Raw genomic sequence first — 11460 nt, 5'->3', positions numbered from 1 at the left:
TCAGTAACAGGAGAGAACTCCAGAAATAAGCATCCCTTCCTCACACCACAGTATTTCTGTTGGCAAAAAAACCACAAACCCAACTGGGACAAAAAGGTGCTCTGTTTTATTTACTAAAAGTGCCATCATCCTGATGGCACAGAGAGGTCTCCTCTGTGTAGCCCAAGGCACAGGTAAAAGCAGACACAAAGCTGGCTGTGGCGGGGCTGATTTATCCCTTTTTCACTCCATCTTTCCGAGCTGAGAGCTGGAGGTGCTTCTCCATCTGCTCCCTCAATTTGTATTTCTGAACCTGGAATAAAGCGCAGAGAGGAGGAAGAGAGACTTGGATGGGAGACGGGACAGGAGGCCAGGGGTCCTGCCCTGCCCCAGCCCCTCTTACCTTGCCCGAGACGGTGAGCGGATACTGACCCACAAACACCACGTACCGTGGGATCTTGAAATGGGAGATCTGCAAAGAGAAAACCAATGGCTACGCAACCTGCCAGGAGCATCCTGGTACTACCCACGCCAGGACTGGATCCACGGTTGGTCTCAATCCCTGGGGCTTTCATCTGCAAGTCCCTAGCAGCTGCTGGGTGTACTGGTCTGTACTGGGGACCCACCTTCCCTTTGCAGAAAGCTTTAATCTCCTCCTCAGTGCAGTCCTGCCCAGCCTTCACTCGGATGCAGGCGCAGATCTCTTCTCCCATCCGCGAATCCTTCACACCGACCACCTGGTGGGGACAGAGGGACGGTGTGACCCCTGGAGACATCCATCCCATCTAGCACCCCATGGAATGCCAGAGTCATGGCATGGGGCTGTGTAAAGGCAGTTGGAGCTGCCTGACCATCCCATCAGTGCTTCCTACATGACATTGTGGCCTCCTAGAAGGAGGGAAGATGGCAGAGCAGGATGGGCACCTGGACGCCAGCACCTTCCTTTGGTTTTGCAAAGTCACCAGAGCGAGGGCTGAGTCAGACCAGCCAGGCGACAGCTCATCATGGGTGCAACATGGACCTGTCATTCTTCTGCTTCCCGCAAAAAAATTGGGCAATAGGTTTCATGACCAGCAGGGAGGCTTGGGAGACTGCTACAAGAGATTTGAGATCTCCAGATGGAAGCAGGAGATGGATGAATTCGAATTAAAGGACTATTTGAAACCCTTATAATGACAGATCCTAGTGCACCACAGCCTGGGACACCAGGATGGCTCTCTCTAAGTATTGCTCACAATATTTGACAGAGTCCTACTGTCATTCCCTGCCTTGAAATCCTAGAGACACGTCGATCCTTTTGAGTCCAGAGCGGTGACATAAAGCCCTAGAAACTACATAAACAGGGCTGGTTTGCAACCCATCTGCACTGGGAGCGCTCCAAGGAGAGATGCTAGCCTGGCACAGGCACAACACTGACTAAATAACTGGTTTATTTATGGGGAAACTTGTCTGGCACAAAACCTGGAGAAGAACAATCCCAGCAGATTAGGAGCAGCTGCTCAATGCTGCGAATCATCACTGTCTTGCAAAGGGGTGAAACCAAGTCTTGCTCGTCATCTCCAGGGACATGCTGGAGGCGTCTTTCTGGATTTAGGAGGTGTCTTTTTAGATTTAGGAGTTTAATAATTAGTTGTCAGTAAAAACTGTCCTTCCAGACTGCTTTCCAAGTAAGAATTTCAGAGGAAGCTATGAAAGTGGACAGGCAGTGTAAAACCATGAAGAATGACAGCCACAGATTTGCAGACATGAAGCTGGTGCACTAGGGGTTTGCCCATACCGACGTGACCCACACCAGGAGCTCTCCCTTCCCCTCCCACTTGCAAACCATTATGACACTAAAGGAAGTGCTGAAAATGGGGAGAAAACCAGTTCCCAAGCAGCAATACCAGCAGCTTTGTGTCCAGGTTTCCCACCACAGGAACCATCGCTGCTCACCCACCTCACCTCCCTCCCGCTCACCTGGGCCTCCTCAACCTTGGGGTGGGTGTGGAGAAACTGCTCCAGTTCTGAGGGGTAGATGTTCTCTCCTCCCCGAATGATCATATCCTTGCAGCGGCCTACAATTTTGCAGTAGCCGTGTTCATCCAGGCTCGCCAGGTCCCTGCAATGACACCATGCTCCCAGTCCTGTCCCAGTGGGGTGGGGGATGCTCCCACCCAGCCTGGTCTGGAGGTCCGGTTAGGGTATGTGGAGGGTAACAGCCAAGATACCCCCCTGAACCCATGGAGGAGATCAGATTCCTCCTGCTGCAGCCAAGCACTGCCATCGGCAGCATCAGGGCTCAGGGCAGGCGATTCCCACCCCTGCTGTGTACCCCTCCATCACACCAGTAGCAAAGTGACTGTCTCCATCTCCAGGGGCACTTCTCTGTGCTGAAAAGCTGCTCCAAAGTTTCACAGACAGATGGGATGGGGAGGAGTAGGGTTGTTCCCAGACTCACCCTGTCTTGTACCACTTCTCAGCAGTGACCACTTCACTCGTCTTGGTGGGGTCGTCCCAGTAGCCCAGCATGACGCAGTAGCCACGGATCTGAAGCTCCCCAGGAGTGTTCAGAGGCACAGACTGCCCTGTTTCTGGATCCTCAATTTTCGCCTGCAGTTCAAGAGAAGAGCAGCTTAGGAGGGGATGTCTGAGCCAAACATGAGGGCATGCTCCAACTCCGGCACCAGACAAGGAAGATGGACTGAGGTCTGCTGCAGGCAGAGGAGCTGGACCAGGTGAGGAGGGTCATGGTCACCTCTGTGTGGGGGAAGATGCATCCCACTGTCTCGGTTTTCCTGGTGATGCTGTCGTTGGGGAATCCCATGAAGGTCACAGGGCTGTTTTCTGTGGTCCCGTAGGCAACCTGCAAATGCAAGAGGAGAAACATGGAGTACAGCTCCAGGCATAGGAAAGGTGAAGCCAGTGATGAGCACAGGGGAGACGGCAGTGGAGGAGGACATGCTCACAAGTCACTCAGGTCACAAGCAAGCACCACTCCCTTGGCCCATGGATGGGGCTCTCCCAACACCCCTGTCAGAGGGTCCTGGAGAGACAGGAGCTGAAGCAGCACTAGACCTTCCTCATCTCCATCGCTGCGATGCAGACCCCACCACCCACAACACTGGGTGTCATGTACTTTTGACACCACAACTACTTTTCTTGAAGGACCTCAGAGTTCACCCCCTTCTTTTTTAACATACGTCTCTCCAAGCCCTCTTGTTGACTCCCTGCCATCTCTGCCAGACACCGATCTTGCTTTGGTGCCCTTGCAGCCACCTACTCAAGGTGCTGAGTTCACCTTCTACAGCTCAGAGCACATCAGACATCGCTTTTGGAAAACCCCGGAGCCTGCAGCGGGCTCCTGTGGGAGATCACATATCTCACAGCACGGCCACTTGCTCCAGATCCTTTTGTGCAGGCATCAGCTCCTGTAACCCTCCTAAAGGCATCACGAGGCTGCACAATGCTCAGCCCAGCTGCCCTTACAGATCGAAAGACTCACAGCAGGACAAAAGCTTCTCGCTGCTAAACCTCCCTCGCTGCTAATCCCAACAGCGGGCTCTGAGTCACCTCAGCCGAAGGTCACTTCTCCTCAGAGGAAAATTCCAGTTCTTTATGCCCAAAACTCAGTGGCCCGCAAAGACAGCGGGAGTTGGGCAGGAGGTGCTCTGGGCAGCACTGGCAGCACAATTGCTGGAATTGTTGCTTCACCTTCAGCTTTTGGGAGCTGCATTTCGGTGGTGGGACACACTGGAGCATTGCTCTGGTCTAACCCGCTCAGTCTGCCATGTATCATCAAGCAGGATTTATCACCCACCCACTACTGTCACCAGTGCCTGCTTTGCTGGCAGTGTATGGCTGGGAAAGGGCCAGTTTGCTCCCTTCTCCTCCAGATCTTCAAAGGGCTAAGACGTGAGCAGCTCTGACGCAGCAAACTGCAACATGGCCCAAACATCTTCCTATGGCCTTGGCACTCAGATCCAGGTTGTGCCTCTAGAGCAAACATCCAGGCTCCATTGCTGGCTACAAGGGTATGTCTGAATGGTCAGGCCTTCTGCATGGTGCCCACCAAAGTCCAGGCACTGCACCCAAAATTGATGAGGCACTTTGCAAAGGACTATGATGAGGCATCCTGTAAAAACATGCATTTATACTGCGTGAGCTATACTTGACACTGGTGGGAGCACCTGGTGCTTTCTGCAGCTCAGGGCTGCTGAAGGATCTCACGTTGGGCTCGGTCCATCACAGCGTCTGATGCTCCTGTTTGACTACACCAGGGTCAGCGTGAATCCAAGCTGGAGATTTGCAGGAGCTGGGAATCAGGAGGAGATGATCTCCAGGATGCTGCAGAGTCCATCTGGTGCAAACTGCGCTGCCAGGAGCCTGGCAACCCGCAGGGAGCAACTGTAAATAGGTTTCTCCAACCAGACGCAACGATGGCGTCCCAGCCGGGTTGGAAACCTACAGCATCTCATACTCAGGCAGGATTTCTCTCCCACCTACTAATGCGAATCCTGTGGCTGGATCAAATGACTGAGAGACACAAATCCAAGACCTTAAACGCTTATTAAAAACCCCAGCGCCTTTGTTTTCTTGTTTTACTCTGTTGGATGAAGTGCAACGTCGGTCCCAGGATCCCAGCCAAGCCCTGAGTCAACCCTTTCTGCCTCTTTGGGTTGCTCCAGTGGTTTAATTGGACACAGCAACAGGCAGTGCCCTGGCAGGACGATGCTGCGGATACCGCGGCTCACCAGGCTCCTCATTTGCCTGGCACTGTGCCGTGGACCCCAAACACTGGCTGCCCGTGCCTTTTCCCCATAAACACCCTTAGTAATGGGCTTCCCGACTCAGCCCAGAGAGCAACGTGGGTCTGGACTTCCAGCCTTACCACTGCCTTCCCCTCCCTGCCTGCACCTGCACCGCTCTCTGCAGCCAGACACTGGGATGCTGCTGCTGACCTTCCCAAGATACCATTTCCCTCCTGTGATAATGTTTTCTCCATCTGCATGCTCAGGACTGAGGCAGTGGCTGATGCAAGTGCTTACACCAGCGCTGCTGTTCTTCCTGACCCTCATCTGACACACGGAGCATCCTCCAACTCCATCATCCCAGCCCAGCCACAGCTCATGATGCATGAGGTGAAACAGCGCTTCCACGAAACCCCATATACCAATTTAAGCTTGGAGATATCCACGAAGATTCATAGCTTTCAAGACCCAAAGGGACACTTAGCATCATCTAGCCTTGTCATTTGCTATAGTTCAGTCCAGAAAACCTCACCCAATAATTTCTGCATCAGCTCCATAATTTCCACTAAAGCTATATCTAGTGTCAAAGCAAAGCTTTTCAGAGGCAAGGAGTCCAGCTCAGACCCTTGGCTTTGAGAGGAGCTACCAGAATACAGAATACAATTGACTGTAAGCCCTTTTTTTACTGTAAGGACCACAAGTGACCCCCAATGCCCAGCACACAGATCAGTCCTTCCCTCAGCAATGGCAAGGACAGCTCCAAAACAAACTGCTGCCTCACTTACTCCTACTGACAAGAGATCCATTATTTGTGAATCCTAAGCTGCTGTCTAAACCAGGAATAAAAAGAACATCTTAGCAGGACTGTGTTTTTTAGAGCACATTTCAAAAACATTTCCTGCTAGCACTGTTTAAACACTGGCCACTGTGGAACAGGCAAAACAGCCTGGAGAAGGAAGTGTCTAAAAATTAAAAATAAAGTAAAAACAATCAGACTCCAGTCTCTTCAGTAAACATTTGAGAGGCAGCCTGATCTGGTGGGGAGAGCAGGGACTTCGAAGACCCTGGGTTTTTCCCAACTGTGCTGCTTATTTACTGCATAACTTGGAACGAGTCACATCAGCTCGCTGCTCCTTGGTTTTCTCGTGCATTCAAAGGCAATAAAAACACCCACTTCCCTCCACATTCAACTGCTGTTGAAAGGCTGCAATGAAAAGTCTGGCTTCAGAACCACCAATACCCCAAGTGAGTTATACTGGGAGGGACTGGAGCAGAAGGTCAGGGCTGCAGAGGGTACTTGAAGGAAACCCTCCCTGGACCCGAATGATGCTCAAAGAGGATCTTCACACACTCCCCCATCATCATGCTCTGGTTATGCCACGCTGGAGGATAATGGCAGGGCTTGAACCACCAAACTAAAACCTACAGAAACAGCTTTGCTGAAGACAATATTGGCCTCAGAAAAAAGCGGGAAATTGACCATGAAATAATAGGGATTTTCAGACTTCAAAGAGGGCATAATGAACAACAGAAAGCAGACTGGCAACCCAAGAGATGTGCTAAGAGACCTCTAAGAGGCCCTTTGAACCCCTCTCAGTGCAACACGCGGGATGGATCCAATTATCCCCAAACCCACGCTGAGTGTTCGTCTGCCTCGGATGTCTCCACCAAAGTCAACCCCAGCCCTTCACTTCTCAGCCAGCTCCAAATCCTTCTCAACTGAGCAATGACCTTCCTTCATTCAGCTGCTCTTTACCAGGATCATCCCGAGTCTTGCAGTACTCTGGAGGCCTGTGTCTCCTTGCTTTGGAGCTGCCACGCTATCCCAAATTGTATTGGAATATTCCTGAACCTTCAGGTCAACTTTGCTGCTGCAAAAAACAACTTCTGGTCACATCCAGCCTATGTCACACTGAGATTTAATTTCCTTTCCACAGCAACAGTACCATCTTTGTGTCAAAAACATCAGGACACAAACAAGCAGGTCTTGTAGGATGAACCTCCAAGGGTGGCCACTGCGTTGGCATTTCTCCCCACCCAGAGAGCTGCCAGACAGTCCCAGTTTGGATGGGGCTTTAAGAGTTCCCAAAAATATCAGGTGCCCAAAGCGACGTCTTTGTGTCATTGCACGCAATGGCTTTGCCTCAGGAGGTGACCACGGCAAAAAATGGCAACCCAGTGGCCAACAGATGGCTGCTGAAAATCAACCTCTGTTATTGTACCATCAGGACAAGCTGCTCCTCGTGGTCTGCAGTTAAAGCCACCTCTCTGCTTCCCAGGCTGAGCAGAAGTCTTGAGGCTCGCGAGTATTTCTGCAGTCCTGCCAGCATTGCAGGGGCTGGGCAGTGGCAACCAGCAAAGGCACGTGCAGTTACTTACTGGTTTATCCACAGCTTGATAAAAGTTCTTTGCTATGTCACTAATGCTGTCCTCCCTGCTGCTGGGTGCCAATGCTTTTGGAAAAAACAGAATTAAAAGGAAAAAGTGTGAGGAAACATGCAGAAATTAAGAGTATTTCAAGGGTGGAAAACCACTGGTTTGGGGCTACCCAAACGCTCAAAGCTGCTGGAGAAGGAAACCTGGCAAAAACCAAGGGGCAAAGGTACAATCTTCACAGTTTTTGAGAGCTCAGCTCCCACTGCAGACATGGCTGGGAGTCCAGGATCTTGCTTCCATGCTGCATTTTAAATGTTCTCACAGCACCATCTCCTTGCTTCTGCAGCCACTGAAACCACCTACTCATCAGGTCCTTCCTAAAAATGAGGTGGGATGAGGAGGTTTAAGTTGTCACCGAGGGGAGATGATTTCCCATTTTGAAAGCAGGGGGACTCCTGACTGGAGAGCATTTGAGAAAGTCAGAAGTCCTGCATGGGTTGGTTGTGTTCTGCAAGGGAAGAAACCTCCCCTCTTCTTCAGAGCCTGCGAGAGCCGTGGGGAGGGCAGCAGCCCTGGGCAGAGCCGTGGGATGCTAGGGGATGCCTGGTGCCTCGCAGCATGGACATGGGAGAGGCAGCAAGGGCTGGGTGAGCTCCACAGGAGAGGCCAAGAGCATCACTCAGCAGCTGCTGGGATCAGGCAGAGGGGAAGGGTGGGTGGACATCAATGGGGAGCCAAACTGGCGATGTATCAATGGGTGGAGGCCATGCTACAGTGGAAGAAAACCATCAGAAGGAAGGAGGTGCACCCACCACCTCCTCCAGCTCAACAAGCAGCCTGGGCCCCGCCACCACGGTGAAGGGAACCCTTCAAGCATATCAAATAGAGGTGATAACTTGGGTCTGAACTCAGAGCCCCAGATGCCACTGTTGCTGGTGGGATATATGCCCATTGCCAAAAGCCAAGGATTTCTCAGGTACTGCCTAAAAGTGGGGGCTGAGACCGAGGAGACCCTCTGGGCCTCCCCATGCCCACCCACCAGGGCTCCTCAAATACCACCTGGAGGGTGCTCCGTGCCTGGGACAATATCCTGGGGCACTGCAGAGCTTGTGCCTTCTCCCACCCTGCTCCTCCCCAGCACCCAGGGCCAGGGACTCAACTCCACAAGGGCTGGTGCTGCATGGGATGCAAATGGGGGGGCAGCAACTGCACCCCAGAGCACCCCCCCAGACTGCCTGGGCCCTCACCTCCAGCCTGGACACCAAGACCAGCTATACCAGTGCCACTTCAGGAAGGGGATTGCCAGCACGCATCAACACACAAAACCAGATCTGGATCCTCTTAAAAGCTACAAAATCGAGTTTAAGTGAACAATGGAATATTTTAACTGCATGTGCAGCTGTCTTAATATGCCAGAATTGTCAATACTAACAAAAATAGATTAAACATGGAAAAGACCATCTCCAATCTTGTATCAAAACAGCTCTGACCTGCAACACCAAAGAAACCCCAAGTCTATATTTACACCGCTTCAGAAACTGTATTTATTTGCTTAGCCCACAATGCCTCCAAGAGTGAGAGGAGGGGAGTCCAGCATCTGCAAATTAGCAGGCACTGGGAGTGTTTGCAGAACCGTTAATCAATTAAGAAAGAGAGGATGGCAGGATAATCCTGCCTCTTCTGCGAAGTCCTAGCAGCTCCAGCCCCAGGAGACCTGTGAGGCTGGGGGCTGGACGGGACCCAGCGCACTGCGGTCCCCCACCGCAGCACAGGGAACACTGACACTGCTGCTATTGTCACCACCAGACTGCGAGCCACCCACCAGTGGGACCCAGGCAAGCTTTTGAGGATCAGTGACCAGTCAAGGGCTGCAAAACCAAGTGTGAGAAGGCCAGACCCCGCCAGCGAGCAGCTTAAAACACAAACAGCCAGGAGCCCGGGGGCGAGGTGCCAGCTGTGGCAGATGCCAACCAGCTCCCACCACAGGAATGTGCTCACCGAGGCATGGAAATCAAAAAACATTAGGGGAAAGAACTTCCTTTTATTCAACATTTGTGCCTGGAGACACAGAGCTGAGCAGCAGACACCTTTCCCTGAGTAGCACTGCCCTGCTGCCCCCCCACCATGAGATAGAAATAACTCAGGATCCACCTCTGCCACAGGCACTGGGATAACTAGGAGCCCTCGGGGTAGGGACACCTTCCCACCTTGCACCAGCATCGTGGCAGCTACATCATGGCATCTTCACCAGGAAACTATGGGTCTGTGTCCGCAGCCTGCCCACTGCAGCCACAACACACGCATCCCTCCAGGAAGAGTGGCCCTGTCCCCCAGAATCTGCACTCTTGGCCAGCAAACAGATAAAGGGTGGAAGAAAGGGAAATTTATCCTCAGAGGAAGAAAGATGAGAAGGTGGTTTGAGGTTTAGGCAGTTTAACCTCTGAAAAGGGTCTTGTTCCAGAAATACATATGGTCGGGGTGTATTTATGGATGGAGTTTGCAAGGCCCTCACCAGCATTTTTGCTCCGATCTGACCCATGCTGGCAGAAATCTCTGCAGAAGTGGTAAGCTGGTATTTTTTGCAAGGGGATGGGAAAATCAAGTATCAGCCATCAGCTGTACTCAGGGAGGGAGCACAGAGAGCTGCCTAGCTCCAGTGTCCAGCAGAAACAGGCTGGAGCCTAAATCTCACTCATCAGTTGCTCTTGCACAGTATAGCTGGAATTGTTCATCAAATTGTTACAAGTAAGACTAGGGTTGTTGAAGCTGCTCAGAGAAAACAATCAATCAATCAATCAATCTGTGGATAGAAGATGATGCTTTAGAGGTGATTTTTTTTTTCTTTTCCAATCATTCACCCTACTCCCTGTCTGAGCTTTACAAGCAGCACACACTTAAGGGATATTCTCAGTCCTGGAGCAGCAAAGAAGGAAAACACAGAGGGTTTTTCTGTTTGCCTCCTCTTTCACTGTCCCAAAGGCCCTGGCCAAGACACTCAAAGAGTGTCCAGAGACCAAAGCACATGCATTACCATTGTGGTGTCTACTGAACCAGACATAAGCAGAAATACCATTGTTTTGATCAAAGAATTTTTAAAACCTGCAGTAACTGCAGCAGCGAGTCCTGCAGGAGGTTCCTCCTGCCAGAGCCTGGAGCTCCCATGGTTGGAGCATCTCCCCGGAGCAGATGCAGGAGAAGTGCCCGGTGCAGAGGTGAGCGGCAAGGCCCCAGCTGCACGGCAGTCGGGTGTTGTGCCTCAGGGCTGACAAACACTGGAAAACTGAAATGGCCTGGTTTGCACCGCAGTCCCACATTACATCATCATTCGGCCAACCCCATCTGCCCCACAGGCTTGCCAGAACCTGCATTCACACCCCAGAAGACCCTTTTCTCCCCCAAATTAGTCATGCGATGAAAACATCACACAGACTGACAGCTGCTGACCAGAGCATGGGCTGCCAGGCTGTTTGCATAACATGGCCTGAAGCATGCTCAGCAGCGCTGGCTAAGTCCTCATCGCAACAATGGAAAAACCCAGAAATCTCGGTGAATAAGCCAGTCTGTGTCCTAAGTCAGCCCTTGGATTTCCTCTGTTTCTCAAGCCTGTCTCGCCTCTGCAAAAGCTCCGCTGAGGCTCTGCAGCCAGCCTCGGGAGCAGAAACCTCAACAAGCTCCCAGTTATGTGCTCAGCGCTCAGCTGTTTGCTGCAGCCAGGAACTGGCTGGAAATCAGTTCAAAATGTTCCACTTCCAAACCCCACCTCAAAACCCCTGGATCTCTCCCTTCACACTCACAGCAGCAGGCACTGGGGCTTTTAACTGCTTTACTTTAGCCTGGGCTAAAGTATTGGGACTGCAAGGGACATCCCCTGTGTTGGGGGGCATCTCTGCCACTGCTACCCCAAGAGAGTAGCCAAGGCAGACCCCAGTCCCAGCTCCAACAGCAATTGCCTTGCTCTACTCCCTCACCATCACTTCACCAATTCCCACAGCTTCATCTCAAGAGCCGCAGGCATTGCTATCCACCTCATGGGAGCTGGGCATGCAGCAGGACACCACTGCCCAGCATTTCATACCCACCAGCCCATGTCCCAAGGCACTGCCACTGCTCCATCCCTTGTTGGAAGGCAACAGCCACTGCTCCACAGTGCCACTTGCTGAGAAAAACACCCTCACACAGGTCTCCTGACCACAACCAGGGATGTGTCACACTCAACTGCTCATAGGAAAAGATCTAGCAGAAGTTAAGACTGTCTTTGCTCTCGCTTTCTTGGCCAACTCCTAGGTGCAGTCTAGATCTGGAAGTCTTAGACGAAAATTTTGCATTGCAAGAGCAACTACAGCTGTGTTAGTCTTCAGCATGACCCCATATTGCT

The 11460-nt window shown here is 51.8% G+C and overlaps 1 protein-coding gene across 1 annotated transcript in view; it reads right to left on the bottom strand.

Moving 5' to 3' along the window:
* Positions 1 to 211: 211 nt before the first annotated feature.
* Positions 212 to 11460, bottom strand: part of ACSF2 (acyl-CoA synthetase family member 2) — a 29888-nt gene continuing 18639 nt past the window's right edge. Inside the window, exons 10-15 of the mRNA XM_010179806.1 lie at positions 2717 to 2824; positions 2420 to 2571; positions 1939 to 2080; positions 606 to 716; positions 383 to 451; positions 212 to 292 (exon numbers count right to left, since the gene is read on the bottom strand). Coding sequence (XP_010178108.1) covers positions 212 to 292; positions 383 to 451; positions 606 to 716; positions 1939 to 2080; positions 2420 to 2571; positions 2717 to 2824 — 663 coding nt within the window. The remainder of the gene's footprint in view (positions 293 to 382; positions 452 to 605; positions 717 to 1938; positions 2081 to 2419; positions 2572 to 2716; positions 2825 to 11460) is intronic.

This window comes from Mesitornis unicolor, unplaced genomic scaffold (genome assembly GCF_000695765.1).
Source record: "Mesitornis unicolor isolate BGI_N332 unplaced genomic scaffold, ASM69576v1 scaffold50152, whole genome shotgun sequence".
Taxonomy (NCBI): domain Eukaryota; kingdom Metazoa; phylum Chordata; class Aves; order Mesitornithiformes; family Mesitornithidae; genus Mesitornis; species Mesitornis unicolor.
Note: the sequence above shows the minus strand (reverse complement) of the source record. Positions and strands in the feature narration are given on the sequence as shown.